A 24,906-nucleotide genomic window follows, 5' to 3' on the forward strand; every position below is an offset into this window, starting at 1 on the left:
ATAGTTTGAAAATTAGTTGGAATTGAATAAAAAGAAAATTATAATAGGTTAAGATGAGAATATTCTGAGCAAAATTTTATAAAAAAAAGTCTATGAATGGTTGGAAATAGAATGTACTTGTCGAATTCGTTATGTTAGGGACATATTTCGAATGCTAAAATTCTTATATTTTTGAATAGGAGTATTCACCGTATCTTCTCACTTTTGCTTTTGTTTATATACCAAAATTTAAACTTTTATCTTAAATTTAGAGTTGATTTTTCAAACAAACTTTATTTTTTAACCTTATCTCCAGAAGATTACGTATATAAAAGATTATTCACAAATAATTTTTTATTTACAAATATACTGTTTAGTTTTTATTAAAAGAAATCAAACAATCACCACATTGTTCCTCTCGAAGAAGAGGGGTACTGGTCAGTGTTAGGCCCCGTTTAGGTTGAAATCTTTTTTGAGAGAAGTGTCACATCGAATATTTGACCAGATGCTGGAAGGGGTTTTCGGACATAAATGAAACGAATTTCACGGCTAGCCTAGAAACACGCGAGACGAATCTTTTGAGCCTAATTAATCCGTCGTTAGCACATGTTTGTTACTATAGCACTTATGGCTAATCATGGCCTAATTAGGCTCAAAAGATTCGTCTCAAGATTTCTTTCGTAATTGTGCAATTAGTTTGTTGTTTCATCCATATTTAATGCTTTATTTAAATGTTCAAAGATTCGATGCGATATTTTTGGAAAAAAGTTTTAGGAACCAAGTCATTACTACAGTCCGCTGTGCAGGCACATATTGGACTGTCAGACTAGCTGTTCGCAGATCCTTATTCTTCTTTTCCCACAGTGATCGCTTCAATCTACAGTGAAAATAAAGTAATAGTAGTAAGATATCGCCATCGGATAACGACTAGCTGCAATTTGTCAAGCTCACGACATCCATCACCCTCCAAAGCACATATTCCGGCAAATCAACGGCACAACAACCCGAGCGAATTAAGCTCGCTCGCGTAGACACGACGGACGCACATAACACACAGACACAGGTGGTGGGACGGACGGATCGATTCTGCGCTCCACTTGTGGTTGGAGCAACAGGACGAGATGGATCGATGGACATATGCGGATGCAAGATGCCAAGATGCGCGCGGGATTGGTGGGTCAGTGACAAGGGGAGGCCTCAGGCTGGCGATGGATCAAACCCGCCGAATCTGACGGCAAGCTCGGCTCCATCTCACGTCTCCTTTCTGGCCCGCCGCCGGCCCCCGGGTGATGTCTAGGCGTGGATTTTCGGTAATACTGTATTTAACTTGAATTTTATGTATTATTGGGTTTATATGTCAGTGAGTAGGATGGATGAAACCCGTCGAATCGCTGAATCTGATGGCAAGCGCAGCTCCATCTCACATCTCCTACCTGGCCCGCCGTCTTGGTCGGGTTGGTGTCTAGGTGTGAATTCTCGGTAGTACTGTATTTGATATGGACCTTATGTGTTTTTGAGTTTATATGTTAGCGATCAGTAAGTGAATCTGGTTCCGTGATGGTCTGGATGGTCACGACGAGAACGACCGGTCGGTCCCTCCCTCCGTCGTCGATGGAGAAGATGTTGATATCTCGTGCTCGCTGCAACACCGACGTGTCGGGTGCACTTGACTGGGATTAGGCTAGGCGTCGGCGTCGTGATGCCTATGTGCAGCGTAGTGAAATCCACACGGTGCCGTATATACAGGAGGAGTAGATAAGGATAACCCGATTGTCACAGTGATACAGTACTCGAGAGTAACGTGACACATACATATGAGTACAGGCTCAGGTACTTTGACCCGGATGAATAACCGGAGAAGGCTACAGTTTGGCTGTATATAAAAAATAAACTACAACAAAAATTTCAAAATCAACTCAAAATTTACAATCTCAAATTTAAAATTTAGCTCATAAGTATGAGCATAAGTGAAAAGATGGTGCTCAAATTTATGAACTTCTGTTACGCCTCAATTTTGCAAAAGCAGAGCACATCCAAGCTCCTTTGCCGCCGATAGCCTGCAGCGTGGTAGTTGACATTGTTGAATTCACGGATAAATTTTGTCAAAAATTGACTTTACTTTTAGATAAATTGTCGTACTAGAGTTTAAGAAAGTAGAGACAAATTCAATACGTGGGGAAACTGAGTGACAAATATATTGAAAATTGAAAACGGTAAAATCAGTTTCGGTTTTTTTTTGTATATTGGCATATGTAGGATACGAGAAACATAAAATGTTTTTTATGTTGATAGTAACTTTTAGAGAAAAAAATTACTTGGTACTAATTTTAAATTACGATAGCCCTTCTTAAATTAAAGGGTCCGCCTATTGATCAAACGTTTGAAAATTTTAATTTTATTAATGAAATCCGGTCAATGCCGTTAAATGATAATTTGAAGGTATGCACGGAGTCAAAAATCTCATACACGTCCCCTTCCCCAAGCCCCCATACATTACGCACGTGTTTGACGGAAAAAAAATCAAACGTTTAATCAATAGAAAAAAAGTATACGTTAAACTAGAGTTGGTCCCGGATTACCCATTTACCCGGTGTCCACCCACGCCGATCTCCCACGGCGCGGTGTGGCGTGGCGCAGATGTTTCTCGCGGCCGTCGGCGCGTGGTGGTCCTCGCCCCCCACCCCCGCGCGCGCGGTTGGTGGCGCGGAGCCCTCATCGGCGTCGGGACCAGCCGCGACTTGCATGCGCGGCCGCGCGTACTGCTGCCTACCACCCCGGCCCGCGTTCTCATCGACGGCGGCGGGCTACTCGCCCGCCCATGACGCGCTCGTTCGTTTTGCCCGCAACCCCAAGGCTTTCGTACCATTTTGGCCGGTGTCGCGAGTCGCCGCGGGCCACACGTACCGTGCCGTGTCGAGCGCCGTGCGCTGCATGCAGGTTGCTCTGTTGCAAAACTGCACTTGCCTGGCCGTAGCCAAGCTAGGCGCCAATGGTGCACGTTTTCTGTCTGTCTGCCATGTGTTTGCTGCATCCTGCATGCGTCTCGATCTCTCATCACGGTCTCGCTGTGCGCCTAGTGTCTCTTTCTTTTGGTCGAGACGAGGACATGTCACGTACGTTTGCAAACCAACCAATTCAAGCATGCATGCATGCACCGGTGTTGGACGCACTAGGCACAGGGGATCAGCAGTGCTGGTTTGCGTAGGGGTACCTGTCCTGCAGTGTAGATCGGTGTAGACAGAAAAAAAAACATGAAAAGAAGTTTAGCTTCAGACGAAACCCAGTGACGATTGTTTGTCTTATTTCGAGAAAAAAGTTAAACGATTTATTGGAAAGAAAATACAATCTATGAATAATATATATATATATGCACGTTTTTATAGGTAAGACTAGAAAATAAATTATGATAAAAAATTCTAAAATATATTTTAAATTTAAAAGTAAAAAAAGAATTTTAACTGATAAACAAAAACGAAAAAGATAGGCCTGCTATCGATCATGCAAGCGTAAATCGGTGAAATTGCACGTGAAATACATGTATAGAGAAGTACAGAGACATATGCTCCTGTATTACGGTGCACTGTCCTGTCAGTTTGCGACGCTGTGTCACTGAACGCCGTGGAAATTTATACCGAGGGGCTTTCTTCAGAGACGTCTCCGTCAACTTTGCATTACTGTATACTACTAATCTACTATGGTGCACCGGGATTCTCAGCAGCAACTTCCTCACCTGTCAGGGAATGGCAGCTCGATCGACGATCTGACGCATGACGGGACGCCGGCGAGGGGACGGGAAATCAGCCGACGGGACTGATAATCTGATCCTGATTGGAATAAAAAAGCTTTGCGTTCTTGCTGCTCCGGCCGTCCATGACACGGACACCGGAATCGAATTCTTCACCACTAACCCCAAACGCTTTGTTGATTCCTCCTGAGCCATAGCCCACAGCCAATTCTTGCCCTCGTAGCAGTAGTTCTCACGGTGCAGAGGCCGGAAGTCAGCCACAGGCTATCATGGGGCGTAGTAGCACCTCCTGACGCAGAAGAGCATCCCTGTTCGTCGCTGCCCACGGAGTAACTGTAAAGCTTCAGTTTTCGCCTTGGATTTCTGTCCTGCCAAAAGGAAATTTGTTAGACCCTGTTTAGTTCCTGAAAACTTTTTTCTAAAAATATGACATCGAATCTTTGGTATATATATATGGAGCACTAAATATAGATTAAAAAACTAATCGTACAGTTACGAGGAAAATCACGAGACGAACCTTTTAAGCCTAATTAGTCTATGATTACTCATAAGTGCTATAGTAATCCACATGTGTTAATTACGGAATAATTAGTCTCAAAAGATTCATCTCGTGGTTTTCAGACAAGTTATAAAATTAGTTTTTACATTCATGCCCAAAAATCTCTTTCAATATTCGGTCAAACATTTAACATGACATCCAAAAATTTCTCGTCTCGAACTAAACACGTCTGTAGCCATGGTTTTTCGATTGGTAGGACAGGCAAACAAAATATCAACGGAAGTGTTGTCAAGAGCGACTGATGAAACAAGCTCTCTGAATTCTATGTCAGTTGTTAGATCAACTGTACGTGGAGACAGAAAATATATTATGAATAAAAATTTTTATTTACATATATTTTTAACGATCTAAAACCATACGCTGAAAAATGAACTTTAGAAAAAATATATAAAATTACCTTCAAATTTAAGGTGAAAATTTAAATTTTAACTTATAAAATTAAACATATAAGTGAAAAGAGACGATGATTTATGCGTCAAATTTTCATCTCGGCACGTACTACTAGCAACCCTCGTAATAGAATGTTTGTGTCTATAGCTTATGATCAACAATATCTTCAGAAGGAATAAAGATGCATAATTCATCAAGCTGCACATGAGGAACAGTCAATGTATGTGTATCGGCTCATCGGAGTGCCCATCAATCAGTCAATACATATCCCGGAAATGCGCCCATGAGGCAGCCGCAATGCTGTGATAAGCAGCTCGTTGGTGGAGGAGAATTGCTTGACGAAAACACCACGAGTCCAGGACAGACAAGACATGAGTAGACATAGGGGTCAAGATACCGGGAAATCCTGACACACCCAAGAACACCACTCGTGCCAGTAGATACCGTCGAATTGGGCAATTCACACCGGTAATCGGACAAAAGGTTTTTCGAACATAAAAGAAAAAACCAATTCTATAGCTCATCTGAAAATCGCGAGACGAATCTTTTGAACATATGTGGTTATTGTAGCACTTATGGCTGATCATGAACTAATTAGACTCAAAAAATTCGTCTTACGATTTTTCTCTAATTGTGTAATTAGTTTTCTTTTTCATCTATATTTAATGTTCTATTTAGATGTACAAGAGTCTGATGTGATGTTTTTAGAAAAAAAATTAGAAACTAAGCGGGCCCAACATGCAGTAAATCCGAGGTTGTGGGGAGAGGATGAACAACGGTATATTCCCGGTGTATGAATTGACAGATTGCGTTGGTGTTAATTAATTCCTTCAGGAGTCTCTTTCTCATCTCCAGAAGGTGAATTTCGTGTCGTCCTATGAGATGTTCAGGAGTTCCGTGAAGTGACATTTAATTTGGAAATGAAAACGATAAGACATCTACATTACCTGGAATTTTAGGTCCGTTTAATCGAAACAAAGTAATAATCGTCAAATCAATCCTAATTTTGGCGAAATCCAGTGGACACATGTATGGATGGGAGAAGACTAGTGTTCATGAGGAGACTGATTAGATGGCCCTGTTGGCCTTCCATTGTGTAGCAATCAAAGATTGCTGCTAGTACTTAATTTCCCTGTTGGCAGCACGATTTGATAGGGTCATAGAACGTGTCTGAATTTTGTTTACTTCAGATCGATCCCTTCCTTGCCTGTTTTCAAAAAAGCTCCTTTCCTACCATCGAAACGAGGATACAAGTTGACACGACTAATTAATTAAGAAATGGGTGCTTGAAAACCAACTTGTAGCCTCTTGCTAACCAGAAATCCAACATGATTAAAGATTCTGCTAAGATGCTTGCTAATCTGTAGCCAAAGATCGAGAGTTCAACCATATAGTACTTGTAATATACGCTCTGAAATTTTTTCCCGTTGTTAATGCAGTTAGTTCAGATTGCTTTTGGCCGTTGCAACTTGCAAATACAAGATTCAGACAGGTGGATTCGTGCCGAATTATTATAGCTAGCAGCATAACATGAGCATGATTAAAGAGTTAAAATAAGTATCAAAATTCCCTTGAGCTGCGCAGCATCCAAACCAGAAAGCTATGGCAAACAGCCGCCTTCGCAGACTAGATTAGTATAAGCTTTTACTCTCGTTCTTTCTTTTGTATCAAGAGATACTAATATTTTCACCCGTACTATCCATCCACCCACGACTAAGCTAGTACCTTGAGATACCAGGCAACCCTGACCATTCGATCTATCATCACCAATAGTCATGAGTTTAGTACCAACTTAATTGTGAGGTGGGTAGCACGGATGGGGATTTTATTATCTCATGGTACTAGTATCTTGCGGTACAAAAGGATAGATCGGAGCAGAGCTCGATTAGTATAGGGAGCAGCAGAATCACTACCTATACATGAGAGGCTCAACCATCTCATAAACAATGTTTTCTGCTGTCTCATGCTTCAATTACACACCATTATTATTGCAACTACTCACATTCTTCTGAGCCATTTGCTTTAAATTTCTGCTCCCCCCTTTGGCCACTTTATGCCAAGATATATGCATAGTTGCCTGATCAACATGATTGATGCCCTTTTGATGCATCTTTCTGTGTGCAATGCAAGTTGCTTTCTCACTCCACTATTGCTACTAATTTACATAGGCCTTGTGAGTTGTTTAATGGATCTAACTATCACAAGGCTCAATAAAATAGCATGCTCACTAATCACAAGGGCACAAAACCTTGTCCTAGATTCCAATTATTGGTAAGCTCTAGGCAAGCAAAGCAAGTGAGACAGTTGGGACAGCTTGTTGGAGCACGCCTACTTGTGATCTTTTTGGTGGGAAGAGAAACTTCTGCTGCTTTAAACTACTTTGCTACCATGCCACTAGCTAGTAGGCCGTTTATTATTCATCATCAGTTCAGCTTCATCAGCCATAAATTAAAAAAAACATAAAATTAACACATCTTGTGCCTGCATGAGAAATGATCTCATGTTCCAAAAGATATTAGTAGATAGGTGCGCCTTGCTAGCTAGTAGTAGATGAGTGAATCTTGCAGTGTGCACAAGATCAACCTGCTCTACATATATTTGACTTGACTATGCACACACATTGCCTGAACTCTGAACTTTGCAAATTGTTTTTTCAGTTCAGAACTTCAGATAGGCATGGTAGAGATTATTATACGAGATGACATATATTGTGCTGATTTCTCTCGCTGGGCAGATTTGCCTACCCATTAGTTTTATTTTATCCCCTGCATAATCTAGTGACAGAAGCGCAATCAATCATGGGAGCTCTAAGCTTATTACATGTGGATCTCATCTCCTCAAAACGAGCACAAGAAACCGGGCTGTTTGGAGAACATTCGTTGGCAACGGAGAGCGGGTGCATGCACGCGATCGACGTGTAGATCCTTTGCTTGATTCGGGCCCCAACGAACAGCAGAATTTCTGTGGAGATCGATCGCCTCCCTCCCTCCCGACACCTCCGATCTCGAGGCGAATTCTTTATCATCGCTGATCGGAACAAGGCGCCCGGCCGGCGACGACGTCATGCTGCATCGAATCGAACCCTCAAAATTCATCTCGAAGCGAATTAACAACGATGAATTATTGCTACTGTTCGAGAGAGAGATCGGCAAAAGCATGATTGATTATGCTGGTGGTGACGAACATGGGGGGAGCTAGCGTCGGGGAGACAGAGGTGGTGGGGGGTGGCAGCAACGGGTCGCGGAGACAGCCATGTGATCGGCCGGGTGGAAGCTTGTTGGTTTCTCTCTCTTTCAATTCCCGCCGCGCCGAGCTTGTTGGAGATGAGACGGACGGACGGACGGACGGGGTGCGCGCGGCGCATGCGGTGGTGGATGATTCTGCTGTGCTGCTGCTGCTGCTGCAAGCAGAGTTGATGGGGGTGTGGGTGGGTGGAGAGAGTGAGGGTGTGTGTGTGTGCGTGTCGCGGCTTTTAGGGACAGCGGGATCCCGGCGTGATGCGCGTGCGCGGCAAGCAGCCGGCCCGGCCGCCCTCGTCCTCGGCGTTGGTGCCGCGCTGTGGGAGGCAATGCCGAGCAGAGCTCAACCCAGTCCAGGACGGACGTGATGAGGTCACATGGACTAACGAGCATGTAGTTTTTAATAAATTTAGTATTAAATAAGTAGTTTTGTAAGTAGTTTAGTGTTAAATATGTAGTTTTGTAATAAATTTAGTGCTAAATATATAGTCCCGTGGCACATTATTTTTAAAATTGTAGTTTATAATATTTTTATCAAAATATTCATAGTTTTATAAAATTTACTCAGGAAATAATAAAGTCTGCCGATGACTTCGGTGTAGTGAAGGGGTAAATAGCCAATATACGGGCCTTTCACTGTGTCACTGGGCTGGGAATCCATCGGCCCAAACGCCTCCTCAAAAGCCCAAGAAAGAAGTGAGCCCAACCCATAGGCCCGCAACCTCCACTGCAGTTTCCCTCCACTCACCAACGGCAACGCAACGCCGCGCTTCGTCTTCTCCGCTCGTCCCACCAAAACCCAAACCGCCTCCTCCTCCCACCCCCATCCAAGCCCTAGCCCCACTGTCATGGCCGCCATTTCCACGCTCCTCCTCGCCGCCGTCCTCTTCGTCGCCCCCACCCTCGCCGCCGCCCAGCCCCGCGGTTTCGGAGGTAACGCCCGCCCCGCCGTAATGGTATTGGTCGGCGCGTTCGGTTTCGTGGGATCTTGGCTGATTCGGTTCTGCAGGGGTGGCGCCGTCGGCGTACGCGCGGTACGTGGTGGACGCGGCGGAGACGGCGGCGGAGGAGGCGTACGACTACGTCGTGGTGGGGGGCGGCACGGCGGGGTGCCCGCTCGCCGCGACGCTGGCCGGGCCCGGCGGGGGCCGCGTGCTGCTGCTGGAGCGCGGCGGTGCGCCCGCGGAGTTCCCGCCGCTCGCCACCGCGGGCGGGTTCGTGAGGACGCTCGCCATGGCGGACCCCGCGCCGGAGTCCGACGCGCCCGGGCAGACCTTCACGTCGGAGGACGGCGTGCCGAACGTGCGCGCGCGCGTCCTCGGCGGCGCCACGTCCATCAACGCCGGGTTCTACTCGCGCGCCCACCCGGACTGGTTCCGCGGCCACGGCGAGGTCCGTGTCTTCTTGACTCCCCCACCGTTCTCTGCATCTCACTACCTTCGGTTGTTCATGCGTGTGGCGCATCGCTGTCTAGTGGTGGCGTCATGTGTGTGGTGTTCGCCAAGCCACTTCGACAACGAAATTTTCGTGTAAAGTTCAGTAATAAGAGGCCATTTACACTACTTGAGAAGTTCTCACGAGACATGACACATTTTCTACGGTATAAAATATATAACGTAAAAATTTTGGTACTCCCCATAAAATATTTGGGTTTTTTTCTAGATTTATCATAAACCAATGGCTGCCTTCAAAGCTACCTGTTGCAAAAGCTGATTAGCCACATAAAAAACGATAAACGTAATTAGTATATGATTAATTAATTTTACTTATTAAAAATTTGAAAAATGAATTTATTTAATCTTCTAAAACAATTTCTATATATAAAACTTTCACACAAAATATGTTATTTAGTTTGAAAAGCGTGTTAACGGAAAACGAGGAGTAATTAATCTCAACCAGTTGCAGCGAACGCAACCAATATATGAACCTAAGAAAAAAAACATCTTATAAGATGAAATAAAGGTAAGAACAAGATATCAATAGAAGAGCTAATTACTGGCTCCAAAATCTTTTCATATCATTAAGAACATAGAGCCAACTTATACAATATTTACACATAAATATATATTTTATCATCAATATATGGTCCACCTCTTATACACACTCAATATCTTGGAGCTTGTGCTGCTGGCTATAAATTTGTAGCATTTTTTTTCTCCTTAACCATAAATATTATGTGATAATTTTTTAGAACCCGTTTACTGTACTCTGTCTAATATCTCTAATTTCTAACTATAAAATTTTCCTAGTAATAACAGTGACATAGATTTCTTCAGTAATAGCAGTGACATTTTGATGGGTTATGGGGGATTCAGGGTGCCGAAGCAATGAACTGGGACATGCGGATGGTGAACGCATCGTACGAGTGGGTGGAGAGGGAGCTGACGTTCCAGCCGGTGGTGCGAGGGTGGCAGGCGGCGGTGCGGGCGGGGCTGCTGGAGGCCAACGTCACGCCGTGGAACGGGTTCACGGTGGACCATGTCTCCGGCACCAAGGTGGGTGCCACCACGTTTGATGCGTCGGGCCGCCGCCGCAGCGCCGCCGACCTCCTTGCTCTGGCCCGCCCTGGCCGCCTCCGTGTCGCCATCCGTGGTACGGTGACCCGTGTCATCACCAGCCCCATTGATCCTGGTGAGATGCAATTCTTTCGACTTTCTTCTTTGCTTGTTACTTTCTGGCCTAAAACTGTGCGAAAGATTGGTATGGTTGGGTTCGTGGAAGTTATCGGGGGTTATCTTTTGATTTTTATGGAAAAAGTGAAATGATAAATTTATAAATTAAAAAAGTTGTGAATAAAACTTATATATATATATATATATATATATATATATATATATATATATATATATGTTCTTAGCGATTTAAATGATGGAGCTGGAAAATAATCTATGATAAAAAAAATACTGAAATCAAATTTAGATTTAAGGTTAAAAAAATAAAATTTTAATATGGTATATAATATAAGTATAAACGAAAAGATGACGGTGACCAATTCCATCCACCTAGTAATATTAGTTATGATTTGATTTATTGAATACCTGCAACAGTTTGTGCTAACGTTTGTTTGATTATGTTTTGAGAACCGGGGAGACATGATCCCATTAGAATACATAGTTCGTCTACAAGCATCACTTAATTGGTCACGATGTTCATTCCAGGGAATCGTGCATTTGCTTTCATTAAAAAGAAAAAGGAAATCATGCCGTGGTGGTCATAGTGCCATTTTATGTCAAACATTTTCAATTTCCACAGCTAAGATCATATACCAATGCTGATCTTTTAGTGTGACTATGTGATGCCATGAAGTAAGTTTAAAATCATTATTTTGTGGAATGTACTGGAAGTCTGGAACACCTTCTCCACGTGTTACCTATTATCCATGTCCTCCTAAACCCATGAACTTTCATGCACCAACGCATAGAACTTCAGTAAAAATCTCTGTGAGCTATGCAAGTCTGTGTGTGTGTCTGAATTAACTTTACCCTTTTTACTGTACTTGCCCAGCCGCCCGCCGTGGAAGGTCTCCGCAGCCAGCAGTCGCAGCAGTCGGTGTTGTTTACCAGGACCGTCTCCTCCAGCAGCACCATGCGCTGCTGCGCCCAGGCGGCGAGGTCATACTCTCTGCAGGTGCCATCGGGAGCCCCCAGCTGCTGCTGCTCAGCGGCATTGGCCCCGCCGGCGATCTTGCCTCCCTGGGCATCCCAGTCTCCGCCGACGTCCCCGACGTTGGCAGGCACATGTTCGACAACCCCCGGAATGGCATCTCCATCGTCCCATCGATCCCCATCGATCACTCGCTCATCCAGGTGGTTGGCATCCCCTCTGCGAATGGCAACGAGTCCTACCTCGAGGCTGCGTCGTACATTGTGCCTCTCGCTCCAATGCTATGGCGTCCTGGTCTTTTGGGTGGTCCCTCCTCGCCGCTGTATGTCACCGTGGTGACCATCATGGAGAAGGTTCCTGGCCCGCTGTCGGAGGGCTCGCTCTGGCTCACGTCGTCGAATCCCCTGGAGAGCCCCGCCGTGCGCTTCAACTACCTGAGCCGCCGCGAGGACCTGGCACGGTGCGTCGCCGGCATGCGCCGTGTGGCGAGAGTGCTCGAGAGCTCGACGATGGAGGCGTTCCGCTCGGCGGCGGCAGCGTCGTTGGGCGGCCAAGGTAGCAGGAGAGGAGGGTCTGCCAGGAGGGAGCTCAGGATGGTCGGGGCTCCATTGCCGGCTGACTGGAGCACGAACGACACGGCTCTGGGTGAATTCTGCCGGCAGACCGTGGCGACGCTGTGGCATTACCATGGAGGCTGTGTAGCTGGGAGTGTGGTGGACAGGGATTTCCGTGTTTTTCGTGTGCGCGCTCTTCGCGTGGTGGATGGATCAACATTCAGGGAGACACCAGGGACCAATCCCCAGGCCACGATCCTGATGATGGGCAGGTACGAATCGGAATTGCTATTGAAAGTTGATTCCTGTAAGAGACTGTTGTTGGCGAGGACTAGATATCCGTCAAATGTTTTATTGCATTACAGTATGATTTGGTAGCACTATAATCTGCTTACTGTTGTGGTGTTTAATGCAACATAATAGAGATAGAGAGAGGATATTTTCTTTCATGGCCATCTAATTTAGGTTTTCAAGCAATTTTTGCCCATGTTTTATCAGGAATTTGAATGCAATGTTCCCTAGCTTAAGAAGGAAAACAAGATCACATGCATAGCACATAGCAGTCAAGGATCTAAATCTATTTTGACGATGGTCTAATTGCAATAGTTATAATTCCCTTGTTCATTAACATATCATTTGACAGGTATGTGGGGCTGAAGATGATTGAGGAGCGCCACAGCAGAAGGCAAGTCAGAACATCAACAGATTCCTCTTCCAACGCTTGAAAAAGAGAATTTTTTTGATCCAACAGAAAGCATTTCAGCTCTACTCTTATCAACTTGACCTTACTCTTTCTGTTACTAGTATTATGTATAGACTATAGAGAGATAGCTGGGAGGATAATGACTTACATGTGTACAGTGATAGCAAGAGGGAAGCAGGGCTTTGCCTAGACAATAGTACTACATTTTTGCCTTTGTGAATACCATGATGCTGGTATATATGTGCAGGACAGTCTCATAGTTGATCTGATGTGCGGCAAACCAGCAGTACTGCCTGGAGTTCATCATGTCGGCTTTTGCTGAATATCAGTAGAGCAATTTTACCATCATTAAGAAGATAATAAGAGATACCACTGTTTTTTATATAAAATTTTGGTATCTAGGAGGGGCAAAAAAACTCATATCAGTATATCACACATGTGCCCACCCTCCCATCCTACCCAAACTTTTATCGCATGGTCTGTCTTCGATGGACTGAGATCGTTACCTGTTTGGTGTGGTCACTGGCATATGGGTTCCGAAGACATGTAGCGTTTCGATCGATCGCACACGCGGATGTCGCCAGGGAAGCCCAAAAGAACGTCTGGGCACAGAGCGCATTTCCAACCTCTTTTGCAGTCACCCCATGATGCAACCGCAAATTAAGCAGCCAAACCGGCTGCAGATCGATCGATCTTCTTCACCGGGATACACTTGTGCCGCGCCGGGGCAGCACGCAAGGGGCCGACCCCCTCTGGAACCTCATCCACCCGGCCACGTCCTCGTGTGTCTGCCGGCCGCGTGCGGAACGTGGCGACGCGAAGGCCCCGGAGGAGAGAGATCCCGGGACGAGCTAGCGACGTCGACGCGCTCGACATTGTAGTGTGTTCGTTGCGACGCCCGGAGTCTGTCAGGTCAGCGAGGCTTTGAGGCCTCCCACGTCGCGACCCGGCAACGGCAACACAATGTACGTGGATGCGACCAGCGTTCCACACGTACGTCCGTCGTCCCGATCGATCTCGTGCATGGCAGTATCTGCCCTATGCTCTCTCTCCCCCTCGTCCAAAATATAACTGCCCTTTCAGAACTTTTTTTTAAATGTTTAACGTTATTGGCTTTAGGACTAGCGAAAATCTATCATTTATTTAACAGTATCCTAATTTATTTTATCACTAAATAAATGTTATGCATGAATTTTATTCTGGTATTTACACTAACAAATTGAACAAGATGGATGCACATTGAAAAACTGGACAGAGTCGGAGTCTTATTGTAGTGATTGGCCAAATATTTTAAACTTTGATTTAATAAAAAGTAAAAAATCGGTCATGTAACAACAATATTTCTAGATTATCATTAAACAAACTATAATAATATATAAATTTTATTTTTTATATAAAAACTATTGATCAAAGTAACATATCGAAGACCATATCAAGATAATAATAATAATAGTTATATTTTAAAATGAAGAGCGTATATCCAACTTGTATCCACTGCTACTTCCTAAGTCATAAAATGAATCTACTTCTACTGCTCAACCTTTATCCCTAAATAATAATATTTCTCTGCCTACTCTCTTATCTTAACCATTTTCATTACTCTTTTCATATGTTTTTTCTTAATTGATCATAATTGGCATTACCATTTCACATGTTTTCTTTATATACATTTATATTTAAAGATAGTTATATTTTAGAACAGAAAAAGAAGCAGGTATTGTGGTAAATTTACGGCCGTGTGATCGACTTCACCCACCAGAGTTGCTCACGCACGGTAAATTACCCCGGAAACGACGAGCAGACGACGACGTGTCGGCGTCCACTGACCGCATGTGCCGCCATAGATGCACGACGGCGACGGCGCGACGCGACCCCTCTTGTGCCGATCCCTCTCCCCCTCTCTCTCGGCGACGATGCCGATCGATCGGTGGACGGACTCATTCAATGGCCACCATGGCGACCACCACCACCACCACCTCCTCACTGATTCCATGGCTAGCTAGCTAGCTTGGAAGTTGCAAGCTAGTGAAGAGAGAGAGAGAGCTGAAGACGACATGCCTGTCCCCAGCTCCATCTCCATCGGCTGAGCTTTGATGCCACGCTTTCGGATCGATCGGCTGAGCTTCCCATGTATCGTGTCGTGTCCTGGCGTGTAGGCAGGCGTACACCATGGGAGTTAGTTAAGCTTCTTCGCTTGCCAACTAACTCTATAACTACGTATGCTTTTTAACTTTGTCCAGAGAGAGGAGCTATCTTTGTTGAGCTGTCAGGAACAGGATAATCTACTTATACATTTCAGCCCGATCGCGATCGTGTTAATATACTCCTTATGTATTTTAATGGACGACGCAGTTAATTTTTAGCGTATGTTTGATTATTTATCTTATTAAAAATGTGCAAATATATGAAAAATTAATTTATAATTAAAATATATTTAGTAATAAATCTAATCACAATAAAATAAATGATAATTAAGAAAAATTTTTAAAATAAGATGGATGATCGAACGTGTGTCAAAAAATTAACGGCGTCACAATTAAAATATGGAGCGAGTTCTTGGTTATATATATGTGCAGAATCTTGACCAATTATATTGGGAATTGATGAATTGAAGGAGATGGTTCCTGTGGCTTATTATGACTGTCAGCTTCAAGTAATTAATCTTCAGTTTATCCCCAAGCACGTGGGTCAACTCGGAGCTTAATTAACCAATACTCTGGCTGCCATGATCCTGCAACATCTCTCTCCCAAAGAACATGGAATCCCCGTTTCAACGACGGCACTATTAATCATCACTAGACAAAAAAACAAACACAGAAACACAACGGCGATGCCAGCTTAAACCCTTTCGTTAAAAGCTGTAGAATCTAGAGCTTTCTGAAAGCAAAAGGCACAGCAATTCGATAGATTTTGTGAACAGTGCTTGTGAACAGAAGCACGCACCTAACTCTTCAGACTCCACACAGTTTCTTTTGGTACACCCTGAGCAATGGATTTGACGAGATTAATTAGCAATCATTCAAAACCTACAATTCTAGCTGCTGTAGTGAAAACTTTAGGTCCTTTGTCTTTTCCTTAAGGGCTTGATGTAATATAGCTCGGTCCTATACATGAACATAAAGTTAGTTAATTTTTTACCGCATCTAAAATACGAAGTGATTGAGTCGAATATCTGTTCACTCAATAAGGCCTTCAGCCTTCAGCCCTCAGCAGAGGCTAGCTCGTAGATAAGCTATATCTCATTTAAATTATCTCTATAACTTCAAATTTATCATTTTATATGTTAACATAACAATAAACACTAACTAATAAAGAACACCATTAAATATAGATTGTTTAGATGCAATTTCAAAACTAAGAATCGGTCAAGGAGCTCTAGATATATAAAGATAATAATGATAGGACTTTTTTTACCATCCTTGAAAAAAATATCTCAAGGTACCAAAAATTTTAGTACAAATTTTTGGTACCTCAAGGTACCACATATTTTACACTAAAAAGTATGATACCTTAAGATACTTTCTTAGGGATGATAAAAAAACTCATACCGATAAGTGGTATCAATGAACTACCGTTATATATATATATATATATATATATATATATATATATATATATATATATATATATATATATATATATATATATATATATATATATATATATATATGTATGTATGTATGTATGTATGTATATAAAAGAAGGGTTCGGATTTGGTAGGGTACTGTAGCGCTAAGAGAGGTTCCTGTGATGCACCGTAGCATTATATGTAGCGCTCTATGTTTAACTTTGACATGGCACAACTCTATGTCGTTCATCAACTTGATACAACGGCCACTTAACCTGCAGTCACTATTGTAACTGCACTGTAGATTCTGATGATTTAGTACAGAAACATTTGTGATTTCCACCGTGACCAATTGCCCATACTGCAGTGACACACATGTACGTATAGTACCTATATATTTCTGAGAAATGTTTACCTATATACTTCTGAGAAATGACAAACAATACGGTGAGGTGACTGCATTATTAGGGTGCCAAGAACGGGAAGAGAGAGTTGCCTCTCTATCAGACACCTGACAGTGTGTATACTATACAAGAGGACGGCAACGTTAATGAAGGATGGGATGAAATTGAACAGTATTTCTGTACCCTGAGCACTAACTTTTGTTTTCTGGCAGTTGAAGGCTTCTACTTTATGCACCCATTCCTGATTGCAACTATAAATGATTCTTACCATTAGGGTAGTTTTGTGAAAATGACATGGAATGCTAGTTTGCAAAAAACGTCATGAAACAGAGTGTTTTTTGTTGGTTTTGTGTAGACAACTATGAGTCATATTTAAATCATTCATCTCAATGACCCAATCCAACCACACATCCATATTCTTCAGACAAAGTCAACATACGTTGTATACTGCTCCATTTGTTTCACAATGTAAGTTTTTCTAGCATTGTCTAGATTTATTTAGATGCTAATGAATCTAGATACATATATAAAGTATATACATTTATCCATCAATGAATTTAGGTAAAGTCAGAAAGACTTATGGCGGTAGTAAAAAATTACCAAAACCAAGGTTCTCTCCAAAATTTTCGTGGTGAAATATGTACGCAGGATTATGGAGGCAATCCTAGGGCAGCCCTCTGACCCTGTTCTAACTCCTTTTCGTCACAAAAATACGTCAATTTGGACCTTTGATACGAGTTGCAAAATACAATTTTGACACCAAGATTTTATGTTAACCATGTAAAATATACCGTGCAAAGTAATTTTGAGGCCAATCTATTGTATGATTTCCAAATACCCAACTTAAAATATGTATATAAAAAGTTGTTGCTCTCTCTTATCCTTAATATTTGATGTTTAGTAAAATATTCCATCAAAATTTCCAAATATTTAAAGTATTGTTGGCTAAAATCTTGTCAATAAAATATTTCAACCAAAAGGAGCAATATATAATTTTTAAGTTTAAGACGAAATATGCTTTTCATGGTCTCGAAGAACTTGTTGTTATAGGAGTTTCTATAACTATTTCGTAAGAAAAAATGGAGTTATAATTGTGTACTATGTTCTACTTCTGCTATTTCGTAGTGCCACTCCTACTATTTCGTAGTAGTAAATGAGTACTCTATCTCAACGTTCTAATGTACCTTCTTATCCTAAAATAAGTTTATTTGTAAGCTTAAAATATGGGCCTCAAGTAAAATAGTAAACTTATTTTGAAACTGAGAGAATATACTCTCTCTTGTCAAAAAAAAATAATTTTTTATCTTTGCAGTTGAGATATGCTACAAAATGATTTTGGAAGTAGGTCGGTTGACTTGTCACGTCCGTTGGTCGATGGCATTAACCGCACGGCCCGGTCGGACGCCGACCCTCTCCCCCACACTCCCGAGCACCACCGCCACATGCGCACGTCGCGCGCAGCCGTTACCACGCCCTCGCGCCGCGCAACGTCGCCGCCTATAAAAACCCCCCCGGCCGGCCATCGTCCTCCTCGCGCCGAGCCCAACTCTCGATCGTGCGTGCGCGCGCCGGCGAAACGATCGCGCGATCGATCGGCGAGGGCGAGCGAGCTAGGAGCTGACGGCTGATCATCACGTGTGATGAGCACGTACATGGCGGCGGCGGCGGCGAGGTCGGCGGAGGTGAAGACGGAGGGGCTCCTGAGGGGCGCCTGCGCGCTGCTGGCGGCGGCGGCGGCGCTGCTGGTGGGGCTCAACACGCAGACGGAGACGGTGCTGCTCATCAGGAAGAAGGCCACCGTCAGGGACGTCCAGGCGCTGTGGTAAGCGCGCGCTCCCTCCCACGCCGCATCGATCGATCGACCAGCCATGGCGATCGAGTCAGTCCAGCGATGCATGAACATGACGCGTAGAGCTGTGCTTGCTTGCTTGGCGTCAGGGTGCTGGCGATGGCGACGGCGGCGTCGGCCGGGTACCACCTGCTGCAGCTGCTCAAGTGCTTCTACCTCGGCCGCTTCGCCGGCGGCAAGCCCTGCCGCGGCGTAGCCTGGCTCTGCTTCCTCCTCGACAAGGTAATTAATTAATTAAATTGATTAATTAGCTGCACAGCTCTCCTAATTAATTTGGTGAATTATTGGCACTCGAGATCGTTAAATTGGAGTCGTTGTTTTGTATTGTTCTTTTGATCCTCGCTCGTAGCCACTATCCTACTGCAATAATTCTCGCCCGAGATCGAAGAATGTTCATGATGCCGGCAAGGTTTTAAATTTTTGCGAAAATAGCACCGATTTTAGTTATTATTTGTAGCTGCTAGCATCACTCCAGATGAGCGTTCTTCAAGGTGTTCTTGTGTTTCTGGACTAACAGCTGTGAGCTTTGTGAGACGTTTTGCACATTCTTTTTTGGTTAAAAATGACCAAAGAAAGGAAAAACACGTATGGTACGTGTAGCAGTAGAGTTGTGTGTGCATAACTCTACCCACGAGGGTTTAAATTCTATTGCTCATGAATATTACGCACAAGTAGGTGAGTCTTCAATAAGATTTTAGTAAGATTAGTTAGCAAGATCAGGGATGCGCCGTGAGTTTCCATCATTTTTAGCGTGTGTTAGCAGACGCATTCATGAATGTGCGAGTACGATGTTACGTTGTAATCGGGAAAAAAAAACAAAGAAAACGCAAATCAGCTGATCCCACCGACGTAGGCCGCGTTAGGCAGTGGTTGGGTGGGGATTAGTTATCTTGTAAAAAACATAGTAATATATTAATATATGATTAATTAATTATTAATTATAAAAAATTATAAAATAGGTTCATATGATTTTTAAAAATAACTTTTCTGCAGAAAATTTTTATAAAAATACACCGTTTAATAGTTTTAAAAGTGCACGCGCGGAACGAGAAAATCGAAGACGTGAGCCGAACGCGGCCGTAGTAATGGCCCAAGTTAGTGCCCACCAAGAGGACTCAAGTTTAAGCAAGCATAAGAGAACTTAATTAGATGGTGGGTGAGCACACCAACTGATGCTACCAAGTGAGCTCAACTCACTTCCTACCTTAAGTATCAATCAGCATCCTCTAAAATGAGTACGTTCGTATCGATGGTAGAGACCGGGTTTTCATCTGTTGTAAAAAAAATTCTGTATAAATTATCTAGGCCTATATTGATGGATGCTTTTTACAAGATCTCACGTTAAAACAAAATTTAGACATCGATTAGATAGGCTTTTTATTCTTAAAAAACATTTTCATTCATTCATATTTGTTAAAAAGATACTTTTTCTTTCCACCCACCCCTCAATCAAATCTCTCCGTTCTACCCTCATACACCGTCCGCTCCCAACTATTCTCAACTTAATGAGAGCTTTTACCTTTAGTAAAATTATATATGGGACACTGCACAGACATAAATGCTATAGTACACTTAGAAAAACATGTAATTAATTGATAGATATTGTCGATGTCAATTTATTATACCTGGTGTGGACCGAAAACTAAAACGTGTCCCTATTTCAATCAACTTGTAAGTGGATTGGATCAAATGTTCGGGCCACGTGTCATTGATACCAATGTCCTTTTTCTTAAGAAAAGTAACCCGCAAAATAATAAACTCATGGTCTGGCTTGTCTTCCACTGAGTTATAAAATCTTCATGCATTAGGAGAAAACATCCTTTTAAAATATTAGTTGTCACGGTCTGCACTAGATATAATAAAATAATACTATGAGTGCCGATCAACTAATGACATGTTTTTTGAGTGTCTTAGCAAATTCATGGTCTCAGTGGCAAATTTTGCCAATACCTTTCCTAGTAATTTTCCTGCTCCCTCGTAGGATTGTATATTTTTTCGGATGATGGAGCATTATCATGACAATATATCTGTATTTCATATTGTGGGCCGAGTTAAAAAAATCCATCTATATATTCTGCATGTTTTAGAAACCAAGACTCCAAACCAAACACATCTCAGTTCTTTTATTAATTAATTCTAAATTTCAGAGTTACCAAAATCCGAATTGAGTACAATCCAATATTTATTAGTTACACATGACAGAATTATGATATCATAAAACATTTTAATACATTTAAATATCGATAATATGACGTACGGGCCGACGAATAACGCTGCTAATTTTTCGAGATCACTCAGGAGGACCGCATCTCTTTCATTAAAGATGGGTAAGTGGCAGCTCATTAAGTGCTTTTGATTAGAACTGAGACATGAGATCGACCACTCTAGCATAATAATGGAATTACGGAGAGTAATAGGCCGGTGATACTGAGCTATCGTGTCATTCTGTCATAATAACATATAGTATCCATCTTACAACATGTTATGGTATTTTCTTATTCATATTATGTTTATTAATATACACCCTCATGTTTTTACTTTTACTTATGCAAAATTTAAATTGCAATCTTAAATACGGAGTTGATTGAGTTTTTTTTATTATAGTTTATTTTTCAGCTTTGGCTTCTATATCGCAACGGACACGTATATACAAATTTTATTCGTAATTATTTTCCTTTTACAAATATGTTATTTGGTTTTTTTCTTTTAAAAAACCTAAAAGATGACCCCATAGACAGATATGTAAAATATATGCATTTATTTATGGGTTAATTTAAATAGAGATAAAATATTTTATAATATAAAGCACCTTTTGGTATAATCATGTAACCTTTACCTACACGGCAGCGTAGCACCGTAATTGTAGCAAGGAGTGTCAAGTACACTAGCAAGCTGTTCAGAAGGGGACCAGCTAGCACTGTGTTGTACTACTACAACTCTTTGTATTAGTACATGTCACGTACGTTTATACCCTCTAAATGCTATCATCCTTCTATATCAGCTATATATCTCAAACATTACCAAGGTGCCAAGAATTCTAATCCTGTCATCTTTTAGCTTTTACATGGGAAAAAACACGGATATGAATAAAAAAGGAACCGTTCAAATAACACATTTGCAAACGGAAAATAATTTATAAATAGAAATTTTATATACGTATTCTTAGTAATATAAAAGCAAAGACTGGGAAATAAACTATTATAAAAAACTTTGAATTTACTCAAAATTTAAAGCTACAATTTAAATATACCTTAGGCCCCTTTGATTCAAAGGATTTTCATAGGAATTTTAGAAGATTTCATTTCTATAGGAAATCTTCCTGTAAAGCCCTTTGAATCAAAGGAATGAGTCCTATGAAATTCCTATAGAATACATCTTTCTATGCAAGTTTTGGAAGAAATTTAGCAAGAGGTTGAATCTCATGAAAAAAATCCTTTGAGTCTATATCTAACCTCAAATTCCTGTGTTTTTTCTATGGTCCAATCAAAAACGGTCATTCCTACGTTTTTCATGTGTTTTGCAATTATCTGTTTTATACCTATATTTCTGTTAAAATTTTATATTTTTTTATTCCTGTGATTCAAATGACCCTAAATACTGAGCAACTGAGCAGAGCAGAAGGAAGGAAAGAGCGTTAGTTGCAACTGCATCGCTGCTTTCATTTATGCACACATCAAAATCATGATCAATGACTGTCGTTCCGTGTGAAAGATGGAATTATGCTTCCATCAATGCATTAACAAGCCAGTACTTTGGAATGGTCTCGGAAGTTCTACCGATTCCATGAATATCTTGCTATATATCGCGACTCACTCCAGTATTGTACTCCATAGAGCGTCTGTTACTAACAAGAAATGAAAAGGGAGAGATGAAAAATATACTGAGGTTTTCAGGTCAGAAAGTTCAAAATAATTTCTGCGGTCGATAGAGATCCGCGTAAAAAATATACTGGAGTATGCTTATAGGTTAAAATTTAAATTTATCATTTCTATTCATCTTTTTATTTCTGCTTTTTTTATAAATCAAAATTTAAATTTTTAGCCATAAATTTAGGATATATTTTGGGGTCTTTTTATAATAATTTATTTCACAGTCTTGCCTTATAAATTGCTAAGAATATATATATATTATTTAAATAATTTACAAATATGTTGTTAGGTTTTTTTCATAAATAAACCAAACGATAAACCCTATATATATTTCAGTGTTACCACTGATCTCGGCAGGCATTAAGTGGCAGGATCCCGATCCTCTGTACTAAGGCAGAGGATTACTGTTCGTGTAAATCAATGTAATGAAATAATGAATAGTGCCGGTCTATCGTAGATACAGTAACGCGAACACTGCAGCACGCTGTAGCAAGTCGCTGTAATGCAGTAAATGAACAGTTGGGTCTTGATCAAATGGCTATCAAATCCCCCAGTTTTTTTTAGAGAAGGGTATTTTTATCCGGCATCTATTTCCACTCGGATATATGCAGCCAATTTTATTTTGAAAACTTTAGGAACTTAGCTCAAGTAGAGGACTTAGCCTCTCAAATACCTAAATCTGAAATTCATATTCCTATGGAGATTTAAACCCAGAACCTTGGATACTACTCAGGTTACAGTAACCACTAAGCTACATACCCTTTCACAGTTGCACACCGCTATTCATTTTCTGCATTATCATCATATAAATGGCAACCCTAAGAACTGATTTATTTGTGGGTCTATTTCCCTTGAAGAGGCGGTGATGTACTGATCATCACCAACCCTTCAATGTTGCATCTTTATCTAATGAACAACATTAGGACGCAGCAAATTGATTGCTCAATCAAGGAACTATAACACAACACCTTGAGATGGTTAGCTGTGCAGCAACAAGATACCCTGGCCCTGATCTCCCTTTGGCCTTGCCTGATGCTAACAACCACATCTACAGTCTCAAACAACAACAACAAAAAACTAATCAAGTATATGACACTGTTCCAGTGTTCCTGCATATTTCACTGTGTGTCACCGATATATGGCCCAGATTACTAATGCTTTGCTCTTGCTATGTATAAACAATGCAAAACAGTGTCAATTTCGTAGTGAAACTATTTCATCTTAAAATAAATTAAACACAATTATGTTAGAAATAAACACAAAGGCTAAAGTTTAAATAGTAAACCTTAATTTTTATGTTTTTTAAAGTTTACCTAACAACATCTTATACAATATTTTTATTTATAAAAGTCTTTTTTGTTAATAAGTTGCACGGTTTATATTATTCCAATAATAAATTGATTAGAGAAAAAAAAAGGGGGGAACAGAAGAAATAGAAGATGAATTAAGAGAGGTGGGATTTTTTGGCTGATCGTGTGCGGTGGCTGCAGGGGTGCGCGTACGTGACGTTCGCGACGACGGTGGCGGCGGCGCAGGCGTGCATGGTGGCGCTCGACGGCGCGCACGCGCTGCAGTGGAACAAGCTCTGCCACATCTACACCCGCTTCTGCGAGCAGGTCGCCGGCAGCCTCGTCTGCGGCATGCTCGCCGCCGTCGGCGCCGCCCTCCTCTCCGCCGTCTCCGCCCGCAACCTGTTCCGCCTCTACCCCTCCATGCTCCCGCCTCCGCCGCCGCCTTCCTACGCGGGCTAGCCAGCTAGCTCCGCCGCCGCCGCAGCTCCCTCCCTGGGCTTTCGATTGCTTTGCTAGCGTTGGGCCCAACTATAGGCCCAAGTAAGGCATATCAGCCTTTTCCTTTTTTTTCTCTCTGTTGTTTTTGTTGTAGTGTACCGTGCTATACCAGTATACAGTTAGTATATATCATATACTCTATAGGTGGTATATGTACTTGTACCTCTCTACTCTCTTAAAAACATAGTATCAGTAGATGGTGTGCTTGCTTCCTCTCTCTGGTAAGAAACTAGGACCAAGCTTGTGGCACGTTTCAGTGCATAAGTAATAATGGTACACTCTGAAATTGTTGTGAATAATATATAGAAAAATTTCGGTTTAATTACCCCCGAAGTATCGTGGTCCTCCGAATTACCCTCATAAACCCGAAAATCACATATCGTTTAACTTGAACTTTTAATATGGGGCAAATTACCCCTCTCGACACAATCCAAAGTGATTTTTCCATACAGTCCAATCAACATTTTTAATGGTGGGGCCCACATATCATTATCCTCCTCCTCTCTCCCTCTCTCTCTCACTCTTCCTCTCTCGGAGAAAGGCGAGGTCGTCGGCGGTCGGCGAGCACGGCGGGCAGGCGAGCAAGGGCGGAGGCCATGCGGGCGGCGGGTAGGAGGGCAAGGGCGGGCGGACAGCCGTTGCCACACGAGGGTG

At 42.2% G+C, this 24,906-nt stretch overlaps 2 protein-coding genes across 2 annotated transcripts; both read left to right on the forward strand.

The window, feature by feature from the left end:
- Positions 1-8,760: 8,760 nt before the first annotated feature.
- On the forward strand, positions 8,761-13,137 carry LOC102719124 ((R)-mandelonitrile lyase-like). The gene is made up of 5 exons (XM_015838462.2): positions 8,761-8,845; positions 8,922-9,304; positions 10,228-10,543; positions 11,417-12,341; positions 12,713-13,137. Exons 1-5 carry the CDS (start codon positions 8,761-8,763, stop codon positions 12,792-12,794), a joined length of 1,791 nt encoding a protein of 596 aa, XP_015693948.2. The 3' UTR covers positions 12,795-13,137.
- Positions 13,138-18,205: 5,068 nt separating this feature from the next.
- Positions 18,206-24,574, forward strand: LOC102720999 (CASP-like protein 2C1). Its single transcript, XM_006657145.3, has 3 exons — positions 18,206-18,566; positions 18,683-18,815; positions 23,953-24,574. Exons 1-3 carry the CDS (start codon positions 18,385-18,387, stop codon positions 24,211-24,213), a joined length of 576 nt encoding a protein of 191 aa, XP_006657208.1. The 5' UTR covers positions 18,206-18,384; the 3' UTR covers positions 24,214-24,574.
- The last annotated feature ends 332 nt before the right edge of the window (positions 24,575-24,906 follow it).

The sequence above is a fragment of the Oryza brachyantha genome, chromosome 6 (genome assembly GCF_000231095.2).
Source record: "Oryza brachyantha chromosome 6, ObraRS2, whole genome shotgun sequence".
NCBI classification, from domain to species: domain Eukaryota; kingdom Viridiplantae; phylum Streptophyta; class Magnoliopsida; order Poales; family Poaceae; genus Oryza; species Oryza brachyantha.